We start from the raw sequence: 27,441 nt of genomic DNA, 5'->3' as shown, positions 1-27,441 counted from the left end.
AGGGCGCCTCTACGGTCTTAAACGCCTGTGAGTTTCTAGAGCACCCAGCATGGGGTTCTGCACGTGGTTGGCGCTGGAAAGTTTGATTTGAACCAAGAATATCAGCTCCAAAGTCAGAGTTCCGTGCAAGGCGTCGGAGCAAAAACACCAGAGGGCGCCCACGAGTCCGCCAGTCCCCCGGGCCCGGACCCCGACCTCCGGCCGCGACCCCGCGGCCTGGGTGCGGCCCTTCAGCCTCTAGCAGCTGCGCGCCCCGGCGGGAAGATGGAGCGCGGGGAGCCCCACGTCCTCTGCCCGCCCCGCCCCCTCCCCAGGGCCCGGCTGAGCCACCGGGTGCGGAACGACGACACGACATCCTGTTTTTGGGCCCGCGGCTCCGCCTGCGCCTCTGCTGATCTTGTCTTTCCCCGTGTGCTGACGCCAGCTCCCCTTCCCCCAGTCTCCGCAACCCCCCCCCACAAAGGGTCTGGGGCCTTCCCACTACTGAATCATCACCACCCCGCAATCCCCCGGGGCTCGGGGCAAAGGTGGGGACTGCCCCAGCGTAACCTATTCTGCCCATTCCCCAGCTGCGGCCATTGCCCGGTCCCTGGGTTTGGCAGAAGTCACCAGGCCTAGGGGCGCCTTTTCTCAGCATCTTCCCGCAACGGGTGGAAGGGACGAGATACAGGCGTGGGGGACAAATGCCTAGCGCCTAGGCTTAGGCCTCTGATGGGACCGGAGCCAAGGAGGAGGCTAGAAGGCCTGACCTTGGCAGGCTTGACTTAAAAGACTCCGGCCAGTGGGCTGAAGGCGGGGAGCCTCGGACCGGGGCGGGGGCGAGGCCGTGGGTGGGGGGCAAGGCTGGGAGAGGGTGAGGCGGTGAGGGCGGGTCGCGGACTTCCTGGTCGTGCCCCGCGCTCCGCCCCCGCGCCCCGCCCCGCCGGCTGGCCCGCCCCCCCCACTTCCTCCGGCCTCCCGCTCTCACTTCCTTCTTGAGCCCGGAGCCGCTGCCGCCGCCTCCCCAGCTCCCCCGCGGTGGGGAGGGCAACAGGTAAGGCTGGGCCCGGGCCGGCGGACTGGGGGACCGGGGGAGGGGAGCCCGGCCAGCGCGGGACGGGGCGCAGGCGCCGGCCCAGGAAGTTTGCTTGCGGGAGGCCGCGGGCGGGAGGTTCTTGGTTCGCTCCAAGTTGGGCGGGCGCGGCCGGTCGGGCGGGGCGGAGACCGGGCCACTGCGAGCCAGCGGCGGCTCGGTCAGAGTGGATTCCCGGCAGCTGTACCGGCTCTCGGGAGCCGGGAGAACCCCCTTAGGCCAGCGTGTCTCTGGCTCAGGGAGGACAGCCTCTGAAGTGGAAGTGCTCAGAGCTAGGATGTGGAACTCAGAGGTGGGGGTGCCCACAGAAGTTGTCGGTGGAGGGCGGTGACCAAGTGTGTGAGGGGAGAGAGTCTCGGGCAATTGTGACATTTGTGAGGTTGAGAGGGGGTAGGTGTCTGGGGCCTGCGAACCCTGGAGACTGCACAGAAAGAGGTCCCGCCCTGGGAGAACGAGGTCACCCCATACCCACACTCTGCAACCAAAAGGACCCGGAGGGAACCCCGCCGACCCCAGTCCTTCTCTCTGTGTGTCTGTTTCTCTGAAGCCCAACCTCCCCATCCCTGGACCCAAGCAACAGGTATTCAGTGAGCAGACATCTGCAGTGCCCAGCTGACCAGTGTCTGGCCTTGCTCTGTGGTGGGTAAACTGAGGAAGGAAAAGGCCTGGTCTTGTCCTGTGGCTGGAGGTGAAAGGACTCTCATTCAGAGATACTGAGAGTTGGACAAGATGGCATAACTGAGATCAGGTCTGTTTTCAGGAAATGGAGAAAATAGGGCTTCTGAGAGGCATCAGGGTCTCTGGCCTTCTGGGAACAATTGGTAGCCATCTACTAGTCTTCCCCCCCCCGCCCCCGCCATTCTTAGTCCCTGAATTCTACCCACTTTCTCATTCTGTCTCCCTCCATCCCTCCTTTAGTCTCCACCCACAAACTGGCCATCACTATCTCCTCTCCTCCCCTCTCCTTCTGTCTTCTTTCCCCCGATCACAGCCCTGACCTCTCCTTAACTACTCTAACCTGCTGTCCATCTCAGTCTCCTGCTGCATCCCCCCCCTCCTTTCGCTATCCGGCTTCTGGCTCCCCACCATCTTGTTCCTTCCATCTCCTCTCATTCTCATAATCTCTCAGTTTGTCACCCTCTCTCTGTCACCTTCCCTTTCACCCACTTCTCTCCAGCTTTGGGGTCAGGATCTACTGTAGAAGACTTGGTGAGTTTGAGAGCCTTTTTGAACCTCCCAGAGACATGCTGCAACCTCTCGGTGATGGAGATGATTAAAGGGCTGGAAAATGTCTGTGTGTGTGTGTGTGTGTGCGCACATGTGCAAGTGTCTCTGTGTCCATATCTTTAACTGGAGACAGCCAAATAACTGCTCTCAGCCTTGAGAGGCCCCAGAGCAGGGGAAGCCAGCAGAATGAAGGGAACCTGCAGTGGATGAGTTGTGGTTAGGCAGGAGGAAGCAGTCCATAGCAGTCAGGGTACAGTAACACAGGAATAAGACTGGTGAGAGAGGCCACAGGAAATCAGAGTCGTCCAGACCCTTGACTGCTTAACCAAGAAGCCAGTCCTGAAGGCTGGGGGACAGTGAGTGGCCTTAGGAGATGAGTCCCTGGCTTCAGCACCTCCTGGTGGGAAGAATAGGATCAGGCCACCTAGGTGCAGTGGAAGAGAGCAAAGGCAGCTGATTTAACTTCAGTCTTAGGTGTTTTCATTTCAGTTCAGGAGAAGAAGATGGGTATGAGGCAAAAGTGTCTGCCCCTCTTCCCTCCTACCTTCCAGAGGCCATCCAGACTGGGCCTTGGTGACCGGGAAGCCCTCTGGAGTTCAGCTCTTGATGCCTTTAGCCATTCTTAATATTCCCTCTATCACCTAGGACCCTACTCCCTCTCTTTTGTGAATTTCTTCCAAGTCTAATTTTAGCCTAGCCTGGCTCTATAAGCTCTTTTTGTTTCCATTCTAGAGCTCCTTTCTCAGGCCTTTGGGATGTATGCTAAGGGTTCCTGCTTCTCTCAAGCTCCTCCAGTCTGCTCTACTCCTATCCGCTAGAAAAAAGAGAAGTAGAGGGGAGCAGGCACTACTTTTTTGGGTTCCCAGGCACAGATAAATGTAAGGCTCTCCCCATTCCTTATCCCATTCTCTTCCCTTCTCACAGTTGTCCCTTTCCCATGAGTTGTTCCTTCTTCCAGTCCTGCTCTTCCACCTACCTGTCTCTCCTACTCTCATTTCTGGGAGGTGCAGGGAGTTTGGCCCCAGGAGGAAATCCCAGGGAGGGGCTAGCCTTGCATAAAATTCCAGCCCTGGGAAGGATGTGCATGAAAGACACTTTCTCGACATCAGGATTCAGTTTAAAAAAAAAAAACTACCCAAGAGTTGTGACACACACGAGTTCAGCATTTTACATAATTGAGCAACTCATGGGACTCTGAGGGTGAAGATAGAATGGATGAGTTCTCCCAGTCAAGATCTGGCAGTACTAGAGGATTGTTAATTGCAAGAAAATCATTACTGGAAAAATACAACAGGGATGAGGAGAATCTAATTGGGAAAATATCATGGGGGAGTCGGGGGGAGCGTTGCCTACAACCTAGGAGATAGCTGTTGAGGTCTTGACTAAAGAAATACTGTCAAGGTCATGGCATGAAAAGAAATGGCTGATGTGAAGTTGTTACAGATCCTGATTGGGAATCTGGGACAACAGGGGTTGCTTCTGGCAAAGTGTTAGGGCAGAAGCGGCTGGTGTAAACTTTTAGGGGCTTATGAGCCAGAAGGTATAAGAGGTTGTAGTAGCTGGGGTACTGGGAAGCAGAGGGAACCCTGACAGTGAATTCAGCTTAATGAGGTAGGAACAACTCCAAAAAGGAGGGTGAGAATGGTTGCACATCTCAAGGAATGTAATCAGTGTCATTAAATAGAAGCTGTTGAATTGGTATATGTTTTGCTGTGTATATTCTCAACAACAGCAATGAAATAGAATTTAAAAAAGAAAACCCCATGGAGCACAGTTCCGCTTTGACACACATGGGGTCACCATGAGTTGGAATTAACTGAATGGCGACTAGTTTTTTTTTTGAACATTTTATTGTAGTTTGGGTGAGAGTTTACAAAGGAAATTAGTTTCCCATTCAACAGTTTTTACACGTTTTGTGACATTAATTGCAATCCCCACTTTACCCGCTTCCACCCTGAGTTCCCCGTTTGCATTTACCCATCTTTCCTGCCCCTTCCTACCTTCTGAACTTTGTGTTTGGGCAAATGCTGCCCTTTTGGTCTGGTGTGGTTGATTGTTCTGAGGAGCATGTTCCTCACAAGCGTTATTATTCATTTTATAGGCCTGTATATTGAGTGGGTTCTGTTCCAGGTTTGAAGGGTGTCTTAGAGCCAGTCTCAGGGCTTCTCCCAGTCTCTATCAGACTAGTAAGTCTGGCCTTTTTATGATTTTGAATTTTGTTCTACATTTTTCTCCCACTCTGTCTAGGACCTTCTGTTGTGATCCTGATCAGAGAGGTTGGTAGTGGTATACAGGCACCATCTATTTCTTCTGGTTTCAGGCCAGTGAAGGCTGTGGTTCATTTGATCCTTCAGCTCTTCAGACTAATTGTTTCCTTGAATCTTTGATTTTCCTCACTCTTTGCTCCGGACAGGAAGAAACCAATAGTTATATCTTAGATGGCTGCTTGCAAGCTTTTAAGATCTCAGTTGCTACTCACCAAAGTAGGATATAGACCATTGGTTTTAGGGACTATGTTATGCCTATTGACCTAGATATCCCCCGAGACTATGGTCCTAAGTCCTCAAGGCCAGTGACTCTGTCTCTCAAGGTGTTTTGGTTATGGCTAAGGAGTTTTCATAACTTTGTCCCCTGTGTGCTCTACTATATACATGGATATCTTGCAGCACATACAACTGGTCTGGCTTGGGTATATAGTAGAGGAATATCCAGTCTCTAAAAAAAAAAAGAGGGGGTGGCTCAGACTGAAGACCTCATTCTCTATATAGAGTATAGACCCATTACTGGTGAAGCTTGTAGGGGTCCGTGAGAAGGTCCAGGGAGGGAAACTAAAGACACAGCCTGGGCCATCTCCACAGGCCAGACTGCTTTTCCTGTCCAGGGTCCAGCTTCCTCTTTTGCCCTCATTTCATATCGGGGGAGGGCATTTCCCTAGGAGCTAGCAGCCTGAGGAGGAGCTCCTCAGCTGGACCAGGGCCAGGGTGGCTATCTGTTCAGTAATGTTAGTTCTAGCCCCAGGATGGGATGGGTATGAGGGCCTGGGAACTTAGAAGCAAAAAGGGCTCAGATGTGAACCTGATCCTTTTGGCCTATTTTCATTATTCTTAAAGGGATAAACTATGGTAAGGTCATTCTAAATGAGGTCAGAGAGATGGTGAACCCATTCCCAAGTGGGAGTAACAATCTCCACCTTCTCTCCTTTGTGGAAGTGACATCAGGCTGGAGGTTAGGAAACCCAGGTCCTTGTCCTGGGTTTGCTATCAACTCTCTAACCCTGGTCAAGTCAGTCTCTCTGGGCTAGGTTTCAGCAATAAGGAGTTGTATTATCAGTACTTCAAGGGATATAGTGAATACTGATACTCTTAACTCTCCCTTCCCCAGGAGGCCTCTCACAGCAGCGCCCCCCACTCTGGGCCCTCCTGTCTCACCAGCCTTGATCTGACAGTCCTGAGTATTCCCTTTAAGTTTTTGTCCAGAGGCAAGAAACTGTGTTCATTTCCCCAAAGCACAGGGGTTGTTATAGGTTGAGAGCTTCAAGAAGAGAGCAGAGAGTGTTGGGGATTTTGCCAGGGGGTTGCAAAGTAGGGGAGCACCTTGTCCCCTGCTCCAGCTCTGCCCCACTAACAGAAAATAGATGCTGGAGTTTCCTCCCTGATGTTTTTTTTCCCTTGTGGAAACCCCCTCAGGCCTTGGGCAGGGCTGAAGGGACAGAGCAACCCTAGGTCTCTCTGTGGGTATTTTCAGGTGGGAAGGCAAGATTGGGAGGGTGATATTTGTGTACAGCCTCATGAGAAATGAGCAGAGACAAAGGAAGTGCCATTTCACAGGCCTTTCATGGGGCCCCAGGACTGCTGATCTGCTGCTGGGTGATGAGGAGGAAGCCAGTGTGGGAGCCTTTCTCTGTGCCACTTGAGGTGAAAGGAGTAGCCTTCTTGGCTCCCCCAGACAAAGTTATCCGGGCACTGGGGTTCACCCTGTGTGGAACACTCAGGGTACTGGGATGGGAAGGGAGGGAGCTGGTGAAAGGGCCCCAAAACCCCCACAGCCTTCCCAGCTGCAACTGTCTTGATGCCTCCTCTTCTTTGCCCCTCCTCTCCAGCCCCTAGTGGGTGGAGTCAACTCTTTTTCTTACTCTTCCTGCTGCCTTGCTGGATCCTCTGAGGGACTGAAAGGTGGGGAATGGCAAGTGGTGGCGAGTTCTCCAGCATAGATTTTTTTTTTTTTCTTTTTAAGGCTGGGAGCAAGGCTGTCTTGGGTTCTGTCCCTGTTGGTGGAGAGAAAGGGAAGACAGAGACTCAGCACTTGGCCTGGGGCCTGACCTCATGTCTTCCCCAGCTTCCTCCTTCTAGCCCAGCTGCAGCCAGCTGCAGTCCCTCTGAGCCTCTTCATATCACCTCTCTCCCCATCACCTCCCTTCAAAACAAACAAACAAAAAACTGGCAGGCTTCAGATGCTATTCCCAACACTGACCTTGCCCCTTGCCTCACCCTTGACCAAAGACCTTCAAATATTCCTGTCAAATAGCCTGTCGGGAACACTTTTCCTACCCATCCTCCTCACCGCCCCCTAGGCCGTGGTCATGTGGTAGCTAACCACTACCTGTCCCTCCCCTCTCACCCTTCCATTTGAGGACAGGGCTCTATAGTGTGTGTTTGTTACTCTAACCTTGTGCTCCTTAGAGGAGGAGGGCGTTGGTTACCCTTGTCTTGTGTCTCCTGGGCGTAGAGGCTCTTCCTTGTTCATAGCATCAAAGTCTGTGGATTGATGGGGATTTAGGGGTATGTCGGTTCACAACTTTTCCTGAGCCCTGTGCTGGGCTTCTGGAAGTAAGCAAGAGGACAGACTTTCCTCTCCAAGAGACATGCAATTTGTTCAGTACAGTGAACAGTATAGATAGTACTCGGGGAGGTAGGGCAGGAGAGGGGGTCCTGTGCTGTCCAGGAAAAGCTGGGGAACAGAACTTGTCTCTTGAAGGACAGAGGATCTGAAGGGAGCAAGCAGCATTACAGGAAGAGGAATTCATGTGCAAAGCATGAAGGACAGATTGAGTTCATCCAATTATTTTATTTATGGACAGCCACTGTGTGCTGTGCTCTGCCTAGGGAGACAGAAATCAGCCAGGACCTTGCTCTCTAGGCCTTCCCAGTCAAATGACAGAGATAATAGATCAGCCTCCATGTGATACAAGAGAGAGCATGCCTGTGAGTGCCACAGGGATCAGACCTTGGGTGGGATAAGCCACTTGTGACTTGGGTGATTTGAGAAAACTTTCATGGAGGAGGTGGCAATAGTACTTGGTTCTGGAGGACAGAGGAAGGTCTCTTGAGGCAATTGGTGCCTCCTGAGCTGGGGGATGGGAGAGGGGGCAAAATGCTGGATTTCTTGGGGGACAGTGAGTACTGCCGCTTTGTGTTTTGGGGAAGAAAACAGCCTTGTAGAGGATCAGGATGATGTGGCCGGAGCTCAAGGCTTGGAATGACCAGAGAAGGAGTATAATCAGAATGAGGTTCAGGAAGACTGGAGAAGGGGAGCCGAGGGCAGGGAAGCCCGTTAGGAGGCTGTAATGAGTTTCTATTGCATCCACACTCCCCCATCTCCTAGGGCCCATTCCTCCCCTCCCCCACTCCCAGTTGGGACACTTCCCCTGCTGTAAAAGACCACAGAGATCTGGCAATCAGGCCATCAACTGCTTCCTTCCCAACCCCGTTCTGGGCCTGCCTGGGCCACACCCCAAGGCCAGGACCCACTGAGTACAGGCTGGGCACCAGGGACCACACTCAGACAGGGTTATCCTCCCCCATGACCTGTGCTCCCATGGACTATGCTTCCTGCTGGGCCCAGGTGAAGCTGGTACTGGGAAGAGGGAGATTTTTGCCTATCCCAGTCAGTTATAGCCTCGGGCTGCTGTTGCTGTCCAGTAAAATTCAGCACTGCAATGGGAGTGTTTGTCCAATCCTAGATTTTGGAGGGGTCTGTCAAGATCTCAGTAATGGGGGCTGGAGCAAGCAGATCAGAAGGCACAGGCTGCACACTCCTGTGTGCCCAGCTCTGTATTCAGCTTTTCAACGGGGAGACTAGAGAAGCCCAGGCTCCAGTACTGGGGGGCATCCACAGGCTGGGAAACTTGTGTGTGTCTATTGGAGGAGAATCACACAGAGCCAAAGCAGGGTTAAAAGGGATGGCTGTACAATGGAAGTTCAAAGGAAGAATTCAGTAGCTCCATGGGACTATGAGACTTAAGCTAGGCCTTGAGGGGTCAGGGAGATTTGAGAGAGGAAAGAGAATGGCAGCAGAGGGAAGAGCTAAAGTTCTAGAGCCAAGAATGGTCCTGACTTGTTGAGAGGAAATATTGAAGACCCCTCTGGAGCAGGGAACTCACATTTGCAAAGCACCTACATTGTGCACATAAATTGTATGTTAGCACACTTAATCCTGGTAACAGCCCTGTGAGGTCGGTAGTATTACATTTGAAAAGATAAGGAAATAAAGAGATAAATCACAAGCTTAGGTTCACACAGCTGACAAGTGGCAAAGTGAGGATTTAAATCCAGGTCTGACTCCAAAACCCCTACCATGTACTTTTAATGCCAAGATGAGGGATCAGGCATGATCTGAAATAAGCCAGTAATAAAAAACCTGAACAAGTCATTATAATTTGGCTAATAACACCAAAAACAAAACAAACCCGTTGCCATCGAGTCGATTCCGACTCATAGTGACCCTATAGCACAGAGTAGAACTGCCCCATAGAGTTTCCAAGGAGCACCTGGTGGATTCGAACTGCCAACCTTTTGGTTAGTAGCTATAGCACTTAACCACTACACCACCATGGTTTCCTGGCTAATAATACACACATTAATTTCTTTACTAAAGAAAGGTTCTCCAAAAAAGGCCACCTAGTAAGTAAGTTACAGTTGAGCCCCCATCCCCAAACAGGCCACTCCTTGTTCGGCCTCCTGCAACACTAATGCCCCTTCTCATGTGGCACCACAGGTTGTTGTTAGTTGCCATGAGTCAGCCCCAACTCACAACAACCCTGCCTTTTTAGCATATGCCCTCTTAAATGGGCAATAGGAACTTACAGGACCTGGTTTAGGCCATGGAATTTCAGATAAAACATTTGTGTTGGGAGAGAGGATAAGAGTCTAAACTGGACCCTGAATAGGGTAAATTGGGGCTGATGCCACTGCAAAGACACCTACATACTTGTATTCAGTGCTTCCTGCCTCTTGCTACTGTCACCTCATGTGTGCGTAGCACTTCACACTTTACAAAGCACATTGATTTTCTTGATTTCATGGGACCCTTGCTGCTGCTCTGTGAGGCTGGGAGGGCAAGTATTATGACTCCTATCTCACAGATGAAGAAACCGAGGCTCCAGGAGGGGAAGTGACTTGTTCGTATGATGCATTGTGGAAAACACAACTTTGCATCAAAAAGCTGGGGTTTGTGTTCTGGCTCCCTCACTAACCAGCCGTGTGACTTCAGGTTGTTTAACTTCTCTAAGTTTGTTTCCACATCTGTGAAATAGTATTAGTACCAATAAGTTGTTAGAAGGATCTCATGACATAGTACCACGTGAACTGTAAAGGGTTATACTGGGTGATGGCTTTTTATCAAGTCACAGCTTCAGCAGGTGAACCCAGGAGGTCAGATTCAGGTATTCAGTGCTCTTGTTCCTACACCACACTGCCTCTGCCTTGATTGTTTCTGGACGCTACCTCACTCATGATCCTTTTCCTGTGTCAGTCCCTGCTCCCTGCCAGCCCGGAAGCTACCCTCTCCCTCCCTTGCTCCTTTGTGGGCTGATTTACTGATTGCTGGTTGATAACTGCTTCCCTAGAGAGCAGCGTGGAGCCAGCTGTACTTCAGTTTCTTGGGCCTTGTGACTGCTGTCCAGAGTTCCCTCCTTGTCTTCCTGCCTGGGCCAGCCCAGTACTGGACTTGTGAAGGAGAGTTCCCAATCATACTGCTTTGCCTCTCTTCCTGCTCTGTGTGAAACTAAAGATTTACAGGCCCAGTAGTTCTGCTCTGAAATGCTAGGGCCTCCATTAATCCACTGGACACAAGTAACAGCACCAGCCCCCTCCCCTTTTCCCAGGGCTCTTTTTGTGTCATTTCGTCCACCTGGTACCCTTGTCAAGACTTTTTTCCTCTCCATTTCATTTCCCTACAGGGGAAGTGTCTTACGCTTGGTTGCAGGGAGTCAGCGGCAGAGCTAGAGCCAGAACTCAAGTGTTGCCTTCCAGTCTCAGGTTCTCTCCACTGCTCTTTTGTTGTTGTTAGTTGCCTTCGAATCACCGACTCATGGTGACCCTGTGTGTCCAGAGTGGAACTGCTCCATAGGTTTTTCAAGGCTGTGACCTTCTGGAACCAAGCCTGTCTTCTGAGGTGTTTCAGGGTGGGTTTGAACTGCCAACATTTTGGCTCATAATCAAGTGCTTCACCATTTGCACCGCCCAGGAACTCCCTCACCACTGCCCTAGAGGGCACTTACTTCCTTCCCCTACCCATTCCCCAAGAGTCTCTGTCTGTCTGGGGGTTGAACACACACATGTATTCATGCAAATAAAGATGGGAATTTGTTTAATGGGAACCAGAAAGACAACCTCATAGAGTGAAACCATTTCCCTTCCAGCTGGCCCCTAGGGAAGCTGTGGCCAGGGAAGGAGCTAGGACTAAGCCCTGGTCCTGTGCAGCCCCCAGACCACCAAAGTTACTTCACCACTTCCCAGTGAGGAAATTTCCCCTCCATCTTTGGTTCTCAAGGCTTTTGAACCAATAGTTAAAAGGTGAGGCTGTGGGGCTAAGGAGTTCTTAGAACAGGGTACAGCCTTGCTTTGGCGGGGGTGGGGGCAGATAGGCCTGTGGTGAAGGTTGGGTGGAGCCAGGGATACTTGGGGATTTGGGTGCATCTAAAACAGGGTTCCCGCCTCCCAGGGAGGAGGAACCTGGATGTGGGAGAGAGGCAGGGAAAGAAGTCACACTAGCCCACAAAAGTCCCCCATGGCCTAGAGGAAGTAGCTGATGAGAGGAGGATCCTTGCCACAGCAGTATAAATAATCACAGGGTTTCCGGAAGCTCTGTCCTGTCCCAGAACTCAGAAGAGCAGTTCCTTGCCCCAAGGCCCTGTGAGCTGCAGAGGAGATCAGGGTGGTGGCTGGTACCAGGACTTCCTCCCTCATACTCACCCCACTAATAATTACAGTAGCCTGTTTATTGGTCACTTCCTATGTGCCATGGCCTCATGCTAAACACATTAGCTCATTTCATACTCTCAGCAATCCTAATGCAAGATTATTCCCATTTTTACAGATGAAAAAATTGAGACTCAGGGAACTTAGATAATGTTACCCAAGATCAGTCATGACTAGTTGGTGGAGCTGTGGTTAGAATCCTTGGCCGGTCTGACTCCAACATCTGCGTTCTTAGTGATAGTGCTTTAATGGCACTGTGCTCTCTACCCAAGAGACTAGAAGCCTCTGAAATTCTTCAGGAACACCCACTGTGGTCTCAGGAAAAGGGATAAATGATTAAGGGGAAAATCAAGTTTTTGTCTTGTTCTTCTGTTCATCCCTCCTGGCTGGGTTAGGAGGATCTGTCCCACCCTACCAAGGGCCTTGGGAGAAGATGCAGATGTCTGGGCACCCCTGCCTCATTCATCATCATATACCCAGATTCCAGTCCAAGTCCCAGCTATACTCATTCTCCAGTATTTGTCTGCACCGAGTTGCCATCCTGGGTGTGTGTAGCCAGATAGGATTTTCCATGCTTACAAGAATGATGGGGTGAGCTCTCCCCTGCTTTGCCGCATCCCTAGGGCGCCCTGGATTGGGATGGAGCAGCTGTCTAGAGAATTGTACTCCTTGGTGTACTGCTCGTTGTCCTTTTGGTTTGCATTCAGTAGCCAAGATGTCAGGTCTGGAGAAGTTGAACATATTGGTTTTTTGGGTAGCGCGGCCCTGAGTTGGTAGAGGTTCCACCCATGGCTGCATCTCAGAGTGACCTGGGACAGCTGCCCTGTGCCAGAACCTCCCTCTAGGCTACTGGGTGAGAGGGGTCCATATCTGGTAGAGGATCTGGTAGACCTCTGCACTTGAGCAGCCTCCTCCTGTATCTGTCCTGCTTTTACTAGTGCCCAGAGAAAATAATTTAGTACTTACTGAGTGCTTATCACGGCCAGGCACTGTGCTAAATGCTTTACATGCATTAACTTAATCCTCAAAACAACCCAGTGAGATAGGTCTTATTTTATCCCGATTTTACAGACAAGAAAACTGAGGCATGAGGAGGTTAAGTAATTTGTCCAGGGTCACACAGATAGGAAGTAACAGAGCCAGGTTTTGACCTTGGTCAGTTTGGCACCAGAGCTTATATGCTTCACACTATACTATGTTGCCGGCCTTCAGGGTTCTCACACCTGAATACCTTTGTTCGAACTCAGGGCCTCTCTCATTGTGTATCTGTCTCTCTGTGGTCTGTCGTGATGGGATTGTGGATTGGTGTCAAGTTACAGGAGGAGGAGCTGGTTTCCCTCTGTGTGCCCCCATCCTTTGTTCCCAGTGGGTAGAGGACTTCCTAACCAAGAGTGCCCCTCTCATCTGTCTCCAGGTAACCGCATCCAGAGGGGCCCAGAAAAGGGAGGAGGCATTGCCTCCACTGCAGCAACTGCACGCAGGATGCAGAGCATCAAGTGTGTGGTAGTGGGCGATGGAGCTGTGGGCAAGACATGCCTGCTCATATGCTACACAACTAACGCCTTCCCCAAGGAGTACATCCCCACGGTGTTCGACAATTACAGCGCCCAGAGCGCAGTTGATGGGCGCACAGTGAACCTGAACCTGTGGGACACGGCGGGCCAGGAGGAGTATGACCGCCTCCGCACACTCTCCTATCCTCAGACCAATGTCTTCGTCATCTGTTTCTCCATTGCCAGTCCGCCCTCCTACGAGAACGTGCGGCACAAGTGGCATCCAGAGGTGTGCCACCACTGCCCTGACGTGCCCATTCTCTTGGTGGGCACCAAGAAGGACCTGAGAGCCCAACCTGACACCTTACGGCGCCTCAAGGAGCAGGGCCAGGCACCCATCACCCCACAGCAAGGCCAGGCGCTGGCCAAGCAGATCCACGCTGTGCGCTACCTCGAGTGTTCTGCCCTGCAGCAGGACGGCGTCAAGGAGGTGTTTGCCGAGGCAGTCCGGGCTGTGCTCAACCCTGCGCCGATCAAGCGTGGGCGGTCCTGCATCCTCTTGTGACCCTGGCGCTCAGCTTGGAGGCTGCCCCTGCCCCCCTACCAGCTGTGCCTTGGCGCCTTATCTGCCCCCAGCTGTGCCTTGAGGACTAATTCTGGCACCCCTTGCCAGGGGGCTCCCTGATTCCCATTCTCTCTGAGTGCCTTTTCCCTTTAAGGAGGCCTACAGGGAAAGGGGCTTTGGGCCCTGCCCCACTGCACTTGGGAACACCAGGTATTCTCATGAGCTCACCTGGGCCAAGGTTGAATCTCTTCCCAAGAGGCCAGCCCAGTGTCCTCTCCCCATTTTCCCCTACTGACCAGTTCATCCAGCTTCTCCACACAGGTGTTGCTGCCTATTGTGGTGCCTCAGGTTAGGGGCTCTCAGCCATCCCTAACATCTGCCTTCGCTGCTCTTGGAATTGCCTTGCCCCAGATGCTCTCTCCCTTCCCTAAGGAAGGAGCCACAGAATCCTGAGAAGATGAATGTGCCCTAACCTGCCCTGATGTGCCTTGGCCTTATGCATCTGCTGACTGACTTAGCCCCTGTGCTCCTGGGGGCCTTTCCTACCATCAGCATCAATAAAACCTCCTGTCTCCAGTGGCCCTGGCTCCTCCCTGTGTGCTAGGCAGTGGGGGTTGGGCAGGGCTGGGCATGGGCTAGGGCTCCCCAGAGACTGGGAGCCTTTTGTTTCCTGCAAGAGGGAACAGGAGACAATAGGCTTCATTGTGGTCCCCCCACCCCCCAATTTCCCTAACAAAGCTCTGGGCCCCCTTAGAGGTACCAGTCTTGCTCTGGGGCCCAGCCACAGATGCTATAGTGGACTGGGATGCAAAGCATGAGAAAAGGCATCGTGGTCTAGGGCTGAGGGAGGGAGGATGAGGGCCATTGGCCTGAAGACAGGGTGACAGTCCTGGTGCTCTCACAGTCGTGCATCTGAGGGCTATGCCCTTAGAAGGTGGATTCCCTGGTCACATTCACCAGAGTGGGCTTAGGCCGGCCTCAGGAGACTCCAGGTCTAAAGGGGAGTGCCACTTGGAATCATACACTGCCGTGGACTTATTCCCTCCATCCTGGAGCCTATCCCTCACCTCAGTTCCTATCAAACAAAAAGAGACCAGCCCCAAGGACTAGCAGGCCTAATCCATACTGTTTGCAAAAAAATATTTATTTTCTTTGAAATAAACTGTACAACCAGAAGAGCTCAGGGCCTGGGGCACAGAGAGGATGGGGGGACACCAGGGAGCCCATTTTAGAGTAGGAATCTGTGTTTTTGACAACTCCACCCACACCTTTGCAAAGAAGGAAGAGTGTAAGCCAGAAATTTCAGAGGGGAAGGGAAATTACATGCTGTGCTGGGTTCCTTTTTTGAAGCGGGTCATCCACTCAGATATGGATTACCACCTCTATCAGGTGATATCAAAACCACAGACTGGAATGGTCCTTGGAAATCATGTAGCCCACCCCACTCCCCATTATACACATGGACACACTGAGGCTCAGGTAGGGAAGGGTATACCCAAGGGCACACACCAAAGAGGTGAAGTCAGGACTAGAACACCTGGGCAAACTTAGCAGGGGACTGTGGCCGTAGGTCTGGATATGCACAGTAGATCTTAAGACATGTCAAGTGGATGACCCCATGGAGATAAAAGACTGGATTTCAGGTAGTGGCCCCTGCTCCATGGTCCCTAACCTTAGAGGTGGCTCTGTAAGGGTCAAAAACTAGGATGTGGTTGTGAACATCAGGACTTTTTTTTTTAGCACCAGAAGGTGGAGCTCTCCTACCACACAGCTTCTTGAGGTCTCTCGGGCAGGGGTGATGCTGCTTAAAGGCCCTCTGCCCATATGGGAGGTGGGGGAAAGAAGCCAGCAGGGCTGGGGTAAAGCCTTCTCCTATGCCCTTCCTCCCTCCACCCCACCCCACCTCATCTTGGCTTCAGTAGGGCCCAAAGAGGACACAAGTAGGGAAGGCCAGCATGTCATCTTGTTCCTTGTTTCTGGGCAGTGGGCCTCCTCTTCCCCAGCAGGAGAGAGAGGGGTTCAGAATCGCTTTTCTTCAGGCTGGGAGGTAATGACCAGCTCCTTGTTCCCGAAGTCCCACCAGGCAGTCATGTGGAATGCCATGTTGGTTAGGACAACAGTGTACTCCAGGATGGCGAAGATTGTGTATACTGTCGTGAGGACACAGGAAACGGCATGGTGACTCTGCCACACCCTCAGGGGCTTCTTGATAAATCACTATACCACTAGACCGCCACAGGGAACACGATAGCAGCCAGCTCCCAAGACTACTGCCATATTGCACACCATGGAAAACAGCACAACTGCCCCACAGCCATTATGACCACCTATGGATCCCAGTCTGGCCTCACCTCCAGCCTCACAATACATGTTGTGCCGAAAGTAGACTGCCAGTGCAGAGAAGAAGGCGATGAAGTTGATGATGAAGAGCCTCTGTTTCCAGCTGTAGGATTTTCGCTCCTAGGGGATGGGCTGTCTGATGACCCTGCAGTTTGCTGGGTATGTGTGGGCAGCCTCCCGCTTTGGCCCAGGCTCCTAAGGACTGGGCCTTGCCTCCCTTGGTTCCCGACTAGTGGTCATGGGAGGGGACACAGGCAGGGGCAGCAGGTATAATGGAGATGTTCATTCTACCCCCATTGGAGCCCCCATATATATTTTATTCTCCAGTCCCCCATACTACCCAAACCCGGTCCTACACTCAGACAAATCACCTTGTTCCCAACCCCTAACCCCAACACCAGCACCCATCAGGGTTCCCATTAGGACTCCAGTTCCCACCTCACCGTTACCACATCCTGAGGACAGGTGTCCTCGCTTTTCTCCTGGGCCGCCTGGAGCCCCACTAGGGGTAGATCCGTACCTCCTGACTTACTTTGTGCTTCTTGGTCAGCCGCCAGAGAATGCAGGTAAGGAGCATATAACTGAGGGATGAAGCGATGAACACAATGAAAGCATTCTCATGGATGGCTGATGAGAGAGAGGAGGGTTGGGAGCACACATTACAGGGAGCACCCAAACCCCAATGTAGGGTGAGGAGAGGGGCAGGGGGCACACCCTCCCTGAGCCCTTCCCCACTCCTTCGTGATCCAGGCACCCACTGAAGTCCTCGGAGGATGAGACGTAGGTGAGCACCAGCAGCGCGAGGTTCTCAATGACGTTGAGGCTGAAGTTGAGCCGGCAAAGTGGGCGGTAGCCAGGGCAAGAGCAAGCACAGCTGAGGTAGTGGTTCCAGTAGGCGAAGGCCACCAAGAAGCGGGGTGCTGAGTGCAGGCCAATGCAGAAGCGCCATACGTAGCGCTGAGGAACCTCCCCGCCGATGGCAGAGCTCACCGATGGCAGGTAATTGGGTACCTGGAGAATTGTTATCTGATCTGTCTAGGTGCAGCCTCCACCAGCCCTGCCCATCTGGAGGGCCTGCTCTCCACCTATCAAGATAGCTCTCATCCCCCAAGCTCTGCTCCAGCCCAACCCCTTCCAAGATGTCCTCATTCAGGCTCCCACAGAGCTCTCCCAGGAAACCTTCCCATTCAAGTCCTGGGCACAATATCCTCTGTTTTCATTCCACAGCCAGCCTGAGATTTGTGTAGGGCCATGGTGGAGCCTTTTCCATCTCCCCTGAAACTGGAACCTGCACATGGCTGGGTATCCATGCAGCCAGGTTCAGGTGCTCCCTGAACCCACAGTGCAGGGCTTTGCCACCAAGAAGGGCCTGTAAGAGGTAGGACCTCTGATTCCGTTATGGGGGCAAGGATGAGCCACAGACCATCTGAGTGAGCTTCCTTGTAACAGTGCTAGATTCACTGCCCAGCTGAACTCTTCCTCTGGTTGCTCCCAGCTCCACTTATTCCTCTGGACAGGTGTGCCAAGGTGGCAGGAGGTACTGTGAAATCCTGAAGGAGATGGGCTAGATGGCACCCTCCAACTTGATCATGTTTAGGAAAGAGGGTGCTCCCAGCCTGGTGTAGTCTAAGAAAATGACCCTGTTCCTGTGCACCTCCCCTACCCACCTTTCTCAATGCCTGCAATTCTTCATTCCTTAAGGGTAAGGAAGGAGAAAGAGTTAATAATCACACAGCTAAAAGAATTGGTGTGTTGCCTGTATGGGGAGAGAGGAGTTCATATGGGGATAGGGAAGCCAGGGATGGGAGGAGAATTCCTTAGACTCCAGGGCCTAGAACAGTGCTTCTCAAACTTTCCTGTGCATACTACTCACCTGTGGATTGTGTTTAAATCAGGGTCTGGAGTGCAACCTGAGAATCTGCATTTCTGAACGATTCCAGGGCTGTAGAAGCTGCCAGTCCATAGCCCATAATTTCCATGGACTTTTTTAGACCCTTAGCAAGGGCCAGGCAATGCCAGAGCCCAACAAGGGAACAACGCAGCTCTGACTATGGAGAGACCAGCCTTCAGACATGGAATTCTGGAAGATTCCTTCCTTTCTCCCACTGGGGTGCTGAATGGGTACCTGGAGTCTCTGAGGAGGTGGGCAATGCTAATGCAGCTCATGGGGCAGGAGGGACCTCGGCAAGGACTAGCTAGGCGTTCTAGCCTCCACAAAAAAGGTGTATTCCCCTCAGCACTGTCAGAAGCAGCTACCTGCAGAGCTCATGGAGAAGGGATGCTACTCTCAAGACCATGGCTTGAGACCAGACTCAGAATGTTACTGAGTTATCAGTAAAGAAGCAGCATGGAGGCTTTGGAGCTATACAAATCTGAGTCTGCGTTCCAGCTCTGCGTTTGTTAGCTGGATTACCTTGAGCAAGTCACTTCACCTCTCTGAGCTTCAGATTTCCTCATTGGTAAAACAGGGATGACATCGCCTACTTTGCAGAATGATTGTAAACACAAATATAACAAATGTAAAGCATCTGGCATTGTCTGGCAGAGAGGGGGTATAAGGAGCGGTGGCTTTCAGAAGACAAACTTCCCCGAACAGATACATGGCCACTGAATATGGGAAGGCCTGCATCTGGGTCAGGACTATATATTTGTCTGATACTTGTGAGCCACCCAAGCCTCCTCACTTGGTTTTTTGCCTCTCTGGTTCCCTGACTGGGGTTAGTGGGAATGTCCCCTCCACTCCATGAAATGTTCATTCTGAAAATCCCCGCCCCAATTTTGACTACTTTAAAGGGAATGGGGCAGTATCTAAAGCTTGGCTGGGAAAGCCCAGATCATTAAAGGGCCCAGAGCTCTGACAGATGCTGGGGAACAGTTAATGGGTAGAAATGGCACAGAGGTGGCAGGAGGCCTCAGGAGGAAGACAGAGTTAAGGCCCTGTGACTACCAGTCCTGTCCTCACAAGCTTCTCTCAGATTAGGGGTAGGAGTGGGATTCCACAAGCTGGGATTGATCTCCTATCTCTCCCACACACAGACACACACACACACATCCATAATCAGGTACAGATAATCACATGTTCTCCACTCCCATCCCCAGCACACAAATTCCCCACTCACCAACTGTGCCAGGAACAAGCAACATCAGGAGCTATCAGAGACCACCAGGTATACAGCTCACCCAAGCCTCCCCATGAGCCCAAAGCTAAGGGGATTGACAGATGAGGACATAATTCCTTTCCAAAGAATAGAAACCCTTTGGCCTGGGGGACATGGTTCAGTAGTCCTGTGTGCAAGGCAGTATAAAGAGAGAGAGTAAAAAAAAAATCCCTTCCCCATCACATTGTTGTGTGTCTTTGAATCAATTCCAACTCATAGCGACCCTATAGGACAGAGTAGAATTGCCTCATTGGGTTTCCTAGGCTAAAATCTTTACGAAAGCAGATCACCAGGTCTTTTCTCCCACAGAGTGGCTGGTGGGTTCAAACCACCAACCTTTCGGTTAATAGCTGAGCACTTAACCACTGCACCACCAGGGCTCCTTTCCCCCATGACAGCACATTAGATATTGATTCCATTGGCCTCGGACAAAAATCTCCCCAAGTTATGAATGACTTCTCTATCTTACTGCCCCACTGGCTACCAATTGGACAAAAATCTCCAATTCCTGTTAGTTCTACTGCTACTCCTCTCTGACTCCATCACCTCTTCTCTATGTTTACAGTCCCCATCTTAGCTCTGCTCTCCCCAATAGCCTGAGCTACTGCATGAACCTCCTCACTGGTCTCCCTACCTCTACCCTTGCCCCTACCCTTAAATCTATTCTCTGCTCAGGAGCTAGAATGATCTTCTGAAGCACAAATCCGATCAGGTCCCTTTCCTGTTTGGCATATTCATGGCTCCCCACAGTCTTCTGAATAAAGTCTGAAGTCATCAGCCTGGCATTCATTAGAACCTTCTTCACCCCCATAGCAACAATGCCCCCTCCTCCAGGAAGGAAGTCTTTCCCAACATTCAAGTGCCTACTCTGGGCCCCACAGTCCCTGTACTCCCTTTTAGCACAATAGGAATCCCATTCCACTGTCTGTATCTATGACTGTCACAGGAATGAGATGCTGAGGTCAAGCCCATGGTCAATCCCATGGTTCTGACACAGAACCTCTACTGCTGGGCCCTTAGGAAAGGCCTGGTGGTTTGATCCAGGAGGCAGGAAATCCATCTAGTCTCTGGCTGGCAGAGCCCTTAGTAGACAAAGGTTTTGGGACCTGGGGCTGCCAGGGGGATAAACAAAGCTTAAAGATCCCAGAGCAGGGGTGGGGATCCTCCAAGGTCAGGCCCCCAGACTGGGCTCTAATGCCACCTGTTACTTCTCCTGACCCCTGGCTTTATTTTACCTCCTCAGTCTAGGCTACTTTCCCAGTCTGGTCTTCCTTTTCTCTTATGATCTCTCTTGCCCATTACCAGTTCTTTCCCCATTACCCCCCCCCCCCCCGCCGCTCCCTTGCATTCTCTATGATTCTCTTATACTCTTGGAGGACTCTAACTGTACTCTCTGTGAATCTCTCCTCAAAAATGCTCCCTAATTCTAACTCACCCCCCCACCATTCTTTTATCCTTTCCTCCTCTCTGACCCTTCATCTTCCCTCCTCCTTTTTCTGATTCCACCTTATCACCATCTCCTAATGTGGCGCTGACCCAGGTGCTAGGGCGCCTGGCACTCACCCCACAATCAGTGGCCACTGTGTACTCAAAGTGGAACACCAGGGACCAGATGATGCAGAAGAAGAAGCCGAACACGGGGAAAGTGATGACCCACCAGACCATGGCTGTGAAGCGGAGCCGGAACACGGTCCCGTCGGGGTCCAGGGGCTGGGAGGCCGCAGAGAACATCCTGTGGGAAGTGTTGCCCAGGTAGGGCAAGGGATACAACTTGGGGCCTTATAGGATACCTGGGCCTTGGAGAGTGGAGCCTTTTCCAGAGCTGGCTCCTAAGAGAAGAGTCAAGGCAGATAGGATAGAAAGATTATAAGAGAAAAAAGTACAGAAGGGAAGCAGGGACAGTGAGAGATGGAGAGAGACAGACAGGCTAAGCTCTCAGGAGTCCTCTTGGTGCACTGGTCCTGTAGGTCTACCTCTTGAAGAGCCTAGAGAATAGAGGCTCCCAGTAGCCTGGACATGGGAGCTCTGATGGCCCATCTCACTCTCACAACCCTAATACCCTGGTCACACTCTCAGAGTTTGGAAGGTTATTATTCCCATTCCACAGGAGAGTCTGTAGCCCAGAATCATGTGAGGAGCAAACACTAACACTAAGGCCTCTTGCCACCTGACAGCTTAAGGCTCCAGGTTAAGGCTTCCTTCAGGCCAGGTAACCTAGATAAAGAACCTTAGCTCAGACTGGTACAAGCCCTCCCACTAACCTTGTCTGACCACATTCCTGCTCTTCACCCAGGTTCAACTAGGAACAGTGGGAGTGCTCACTTTTAATGGGGCCACAGGCTGCCAGACATCCCACCCATAGGCTCAGAATGATCCAAGCCTCAGGCCAGCAGTAAACTGATCTCAGGATACCTGAGTACCTGCCTGAAAAGACCTGGACCCCTCATCTCCTTCCCCTCTGAGAGGACAATGTTACCCAATGCAAGGGTCGGGGGAATCTGAGGGTTACAGGAAATATCCTCACTCAACTTGCACCTGCTGTGCTGTGCCAGACCCAGGGTAGCCTCTGTCCAGGTCAGACTCTGAGAGCTGGGCTTCTTCCAATCCATTCTCCCTCCAGGCAGAAAACCATCCCCCACACCCCCAACTACCATGAAACATAAACCAACCCCTCATGCTGGTTCCATTCTGGGGGGCAAAGACAGATAGTTTTGAACTAAAAGGCCTAAGACCAAATCTCCCCTTGGGGCTCATACCTCTCTCTACTAAAAGCACCCAGTCTACTAGTCCAGCTCAGGGTCAGGGATCGGGGGTGGTGCCTTAAGCAATACTCACACTGGGTGCTGAAGGATCCGAGGCTTGGCTTGCAGGCTGTAGCTGGACTGAGGCCGTACTCACTGGGGTCCCACCCCTGGCTCTCCAGGGCCTGCCCTCCCGCCCACAAAGCCCAGCTTGCCACGCCTGCCCAGGCACACTGCCTTCCCAAGATCACCAAGGCCATGTCATAAATCCTGGAACGCTCTGCAAAGGTAGAAATGATAGTGGTTAAGAGTTATGTAGGACACTATCAAGAGGAACAATCTATGCGTGACTGGAATTCCAGAACAGGAGGAGACAAGAAATAGCACAGAGAGAATTTTCGAAGAACTGCTGGCAGAAAACTTCCCCATGAAAGACAAGGAGGTTTCCATTCAAGAAGTTCAATGAACCCCATACAGGACAGACTCCAAAGAAAGTCACCAAAACATATCATAATCACACTTTCTAAAACCAAAGACACAGAAAGAATTCTAAGAGATGCTCATGAAATATGAAAGTGACACCAATACGACTAAGCTCTCACTTTTCAGTAGAAACCATGAAGGCAAGGAGGCAATGGGATGACATGTAAAACCCTGAAAGAAAAGAATTGCCAACCAAGAATCATATATCCAGCAAAACTGTCTCTCAAATACGATAGTGAAACTAGGACATTCCCAGATAAACAGAAATTAAGGGAATTTGTAAAACCTGACCAACCTTACAAGATCTATTAAAGGAAGTCCTCTGGGAAAAAAAAAAAAATTTTTTTTTTTTTCAGAGAACCAACATCAGATAACAGCCTGAGATCAAGACACATGACAAAATCACTCCGATACCAATCCAAACAAAGAACCCTCAAAATTAAAGCTACAAAATCAAAAGCAAAGAAGTTTCCTAAACACAACCAAACACTTTGAGGGACAGAGTAATAGGCATGGGGATCTCGGGACCATGGTTTTGGGGGACGTCTAGATCAACTGGCATAATAAAGTTTATTAAGAAAATGTTCTGCATCACACTTTGGTGAGTGGCGTCTGGGGTCTTAAAAGCTATCAAGCGGCCATCTAAGATGCATCAAGTGGCCCCAACCCACATGGAGCAAAGGAGAATGAAGAACACCAAAGACACAAGGAAAATATGAGCCCAGGAGACAAAAAGGCCACATAAACCAGAGACTCCATCAGCCTGAGACCAGAAGAACTCGATGGTGACTGGCTACCACCAATGACTGCCCTGACAGGAAACACAACAGACAGTCCCTGACGGAGCAGGAAAAAAGTGGGGCGCAGAACTCAAATTCTAGTAAAAAGACCAGACTTAATGGTCTAAGACTAGAAGAGCCCCAGAAGACATGGCCCCTGGACTGTTAACCAGAGCTAAAACCATTCCCGAAACCAACTCTTCAAAGATTAGATGGACTCTAAGACATAAAATAATACTCATGAAAAGTGTGCTTCTTAGTTCAAGTAGATACATGAGACTAAATGGGCAGCTCCTGTTCGGAGGCAAGATAAGAAGGCAGAAAGGGCTAAGAAATGCAGGGTGGAAAGAGGGAGTGTGCTGTCACATTATAGGGATGGCAACCAGGGTCACATAACTATGTGCATATAAATTTTTATATGAGAAACTAACTTCAGCTGTAAACTTTCACCTAAATCACAATTAAAAAAAAAAAAAACTTATATTCTTAAAATTTGGATTTTCATCAAATGTAACAGAAGAATAAGAAATATCTGCTAATAATATTAAACACTCATATTCAAGCTGGAGTCGAAGCTAATATAGAATACACTTGGGGCAAAAAAGAATGTGGGCTGGGCTAGAATTATGACATTTCCCTTGGACACATTGGTCAAAGCGTTCATCAGTTCCCTAGTGAAAAAAATATTAGAGTTAATATCAGAACCATGTTGTACATAATTCAAGTGTGCTGAATTTTATATGTGCGTATGCACATATGTGTGTGTCCACACTTTAGTTAGCTATAAAGCATATCATTTAACTAAAAATAAAATAAAGGTACAGAACACGAAAGATACAAGGAAGAGAAAGACAAAGAAAAGGCCACATAAACCAGAAACTGCATCAGCCTTAGACTGGAAGAACTAGATGGTGCCCAGCTACCACCAATGACTGCCCTGAGAGGGAACACAACAGAAAATCCCTGATGAGCAGGAGAAAAGTGGGATGCAGACCTTGAATTCTAGTGAAAAGACCAGACTTAATGGTTTGACTGAGACTGGAGGGACTCCAGAGGTCATGGCCCCTGAACTCTCTGTTAGCCCAAAACTAAAACCATTCCTGAAGCCAACTCTTCAGACAAAGATTAGACTGGACTATAAGACATAAAACGATACTGGTGAGGTGTGTGCTTCTTAGCTCGAGTAGACACATGAGACTATGTGGGCAGCTCTTGTCTGGAGGCAGATAAGAAGGCAGAGGGGAACAGGAGCTGGTTGAATGGAAGACACAGAAAATACAGGGTGGAGAGAAGGAGTATGCTGTCACATTGTAGGGAGAGCAACTAGGGTCACATAACAATGTGTGTATAAGTTTTTGAATGAGAAACTGACTTGAATTGTAAATTTTCACTTAAAGCACAATAAAAAAATATAGCTACAAAACTAAAAACAGGGAACTAGAAATATCAATCTGAAATCAATGATGACTTCAAAACAAAAAGAGAGAACGCATGGAGTAGTTATAGAACTTCCATATGGAGAGGAAGTCAAGGTGATATAAAAAAATAACAAGCTATTTTAAACATAGGATGATAAAGGGAAGCCTCACAGTAACCACAAAGAAAATTAACAAAACTACTCACTAAAATAAAGAAGAAAAATACCCAGTAAATGCAGAATCAACAAAAACAAAGGAAGTCAAAAGAGAATCCATGAGCAAAAAGAACTCAGCACAAAAAATGAAGCAGAACAAAGAAACTGTTGGCATCACCAAAAAAAAAAAAAAAGCATAACAAAACGACAGCAATAAACTCATATCTATCGAGAATCACAGTGAACATAAACAGTTTAAACACACCAGTCAAGAGCAAAGTGACAGAATGGATAAAAAAAACATGACCCATCAATATGTTGCCTACAAGAGACACACCTTAGACACAAAGACATAGATTAAGAATCAAAGCATGGAAAAAAAAATACATCAAGCAAACAGTAACCGAAAAAGAGTAGGAGCGGCAACATTAATCTCTGATAAAAATAGACTTTAAATCAAACTCCATCATAAGAGACAAAGACATTATATAATGATGAAGGGATCAATCTACCAAGAAGACATAACCATAACAAATATTTACACACCCAATAACAGAGCTCCAAAATACATAAACTGTAACAGAAACGAAAAGAGAAATAGTTCTACAATAGTAGTAGGAGACTTTAACACACCACTTTAGATGATGGACAGAACAACTAGAAAGAAACTCAACAAAGACATGTTGTTGTTGTTAGGTGCCATCGAGTCATTTCTGACTCATAGCAACCCTATGCACAACAGAACGAAACGCTGCCCAGTCCTGAGCCATCCTTAAAATCATTGTTATCCTCGAGCCCATTGTTGCAGCCACTGTGTCAATTCACCTCATTGAGGGTCTTCCTCTTTTCTGCTGACCCTGTACTCTGCCAAGCACGCTATCCTTCTCCAGAGACTGATCCCTCCTGACAACATGTCCAAAGTATGTAAGACGCAGTCTCGCCATCCTTGGGTCTAAGGATCATTCTGGTTGTACTTCTTCTGAGACAGATTTGTTCATTCTTCTGGCAGTCCATGGTATATTCAATATTCTTTGTCAACACCACAATTCAAAGGCATCAGTTCTTCTTCGGTCTGTCTTATTCACTGTCCAGCTTTCACATGCCTATGATGTGGTTGAAAATAACATGGTTTGGGTTGGGAGCACCTTAGTCTTCAAGGTGACATCTTTGCTCTTCGACACTTCAAAGAGGTCCTTTGCAGCAGATTTGCCCAATGCAATGCGTCTTTTGATTTCTTGACTGCTGCTTCCACGGCTGTTGATTGTGGATCCAAGTAAAATGAAATCCTTGACAACTTCAATCTTTTCTCCATTTATCATGATGTTGCTCATTGGTCCAGTTGTGAGGATTTTTGTTTTCTTTATGTTGAGGTGCAATCCATACTGAAGGCTGTGGTCTTTGATCTTCATTAGTAAGTGCTTCAAGTCCTCTTCACTTTCAGAAAGCAAGGTTGTGTCATCTGTATAATGCAGGTTGTTAATGGGTCTTCCTCCAATCCTGATGCCCCGTTCTTCATATAGTCCAGCTTCTCAGATTATTTGCTCAGCATACACATTGAATAGGTATGGTGAAAGAATACAACCCTGACGCACACCTTTCCTGACTTTAAACCATGCAGTATCCCCTTGTTCTGTCCGAACAACCGCCTCTTGATCTATGTAAAAGTTCCTCATGAGCACAATTAAGTGTTCTGGAATTCCCATTCTTCGCAACGTTATCCATAATTTGTTATGATCCACACAGTCGAATGCCTTTGCATAGTCAATAAAACACAGGTAAACATCCTTCTGGTATTCTCTGCTTTCAGCCAGGATCCATCTGACATCAGCAATGATATCCCTGGTTCCATGTCCTTTTCTGAAACCGGCCTAAATTTCTGGCTGTTCCCTGTCGATATACTGCTGCAGCGGTTTTTGAATGATCTTCAGCAGAATTTTGCTTGTGTGTGATATTAATGATTTCGTTCTATAATTTCCACATTCGGTTGGATCACCTTTCTTGGGAATAGGCATAAATACGGATCTCTTCCAGTCAGTTGGCCAGGAAGCTGTCTTCCATATTTCTTGGCATAGATGAGTGAGTACCTCTAGCGCTGCATCTGTTTGTTGAAACATCTCAATTGATATTCCATCAATTCCTGGAGCCTTGTTTTTCGCCAATGCCTTCAGAGCAGCTTTGACTTCTTCCTTCAGTACCATTGGTTCCTGATTATATGCTACCTCTTGAAATGGTTGAACATCGACTAATTCTTTTTGGTATAATGACTCTGTGTATTCCTTCCATCTTCTTTTGATTCTTCCTGTGTCATTTAATATTTTCCCCATAGAATCCTTCGCTATTACAACTCGAGGCTTGAATTTTTTCTTCAGTTCTTTCAGCTTGAGAAACGCTAAGTGTGTTCTTCCCTTTTGGTTTTCCATTTCCAGCTCTTTGCACATGTCCTTATAATTCTTTACTTTGTCTTCTCGAAAGGCCCTTTGAAATCTTTTGTTCAGTTCTTTTACTTCATCAATTCTTCCTTTTGCTTTACTGGCTCGACACTCAAGAGCAAGTTTCAGAGTCTCCTCTGACATCCATCTTGGTCTTTTCTTTCTTTCCTGTCTTTTCAGTGACCTCTTGCTTTCTTCACGTATGATGTCCTTAATGTAATTTCACAACTCATCTGGTCTTCTGTCACTAGTGTTCAATGCATCAAATCTATTCTTGAGATGGTCTCTAAATTCAGGTGGGATATACTCAAGGTCATATTTTGGCTCTAAAGATCTAGGAGATCTAAATAACATGATCAACCACCTTGACCTCATAGACATATA

The 27,441-nt window shown here is 49.5% G+C and overlaps 2 protein-coding genes across 10 annotated transcripts in view; one reads left to right on the top strand and one right to left on the bottom strand.

Moving 5' to 3' along the window:
- The first annotated feature begins 929 nt into the window (after positions 1–929).
- Positions 930–14,133, top strand: RHOG (ras homolog family member G). The gene is made up of 2 exons (XM_049890010.1): positions 930–1,033; positions 12,911–14,133. Exon 2 carries the CDS (start codon positions 12,979–12,981, stop codon positions 13,552–13,554), a length of 576 nt encoding a protein of 191 aa, XP_049745967.1. The 5' UTR covers positions 930–1,033; positions 12,911–12,978; the 3' UTR covers positions 13,555–14,133.
- Positions 14,134–14,680: 547 nt separating this feature from the next.
- PGAP2 (post-GPI attachment to proteins 2) overlaps positions 14,681–27,441 on the bottom strand; it is a 31,400-nt gene continuing 18,639 nt past the window's right edge. For 4 of the 9 annotated variants that reach the window (XM_049890002.1, XM_049890003.1, XM_049890004.1 and 1 more), the window contains 5 exons: positions 20,710–20,784; positions 16,653–16,905; positions 16,415–16,521; positions 15,906–16,014; positions 14,681–15,704 (listed from right to left, as the gene is read on the bottom strand). In XM_049890002.1, the coding sequence (XP_049745959.1) occupies positions 15,574–15,704; positions 15,906–16,014; positions 16,415–16,521; positions 16,653–16,905; positions 20,710–20,784 (675 nt within the window). In that variant the 3' untranslated portion in view covers positions 14,681–15,573. Of the gene's footprint in view, positions 15,705–15,905; positions 16,015–16,414; positions 16,522–16,652; positions 16,906–20,615; positions 20,785–24,211; positions 24,226–27,441 lie in introns of all 9 variants that reach the window. The other 5 variants (XM_049890000.1, XM_049890001.1, XM_049890009.1 and 2 more) reach the window with 4 other exon arrangements.

Source organism: Elephas maximus, chromosome 7, assembly GCF_024166365.1.
Source record: "Elephas maximus indicus isolate mEleMax1 chromosome 7, mEleMax1 primary haplotype, whole genome shotgun sequence".
In the NCBI taxonomy this organism is placed as follows: Eukaryota; Metazoa; Chordata; class Mammalia; order Proboscidea; family Elephantidae; genus Elephas; species Elephas maximus.
This window is presented reverse-complemented; position numbering and strand designations above follow the sequence as displayed.

What these genes read in the sequence shown, in the direction of transcription:
- RHOG (XM_049890010.1), top strand. Translation starts at nt 12,979, where the DNA reads ATGCAGAGCATCAAGTGTGTGGTAGTGGGCGATGGAGCTGTGGGCAAG.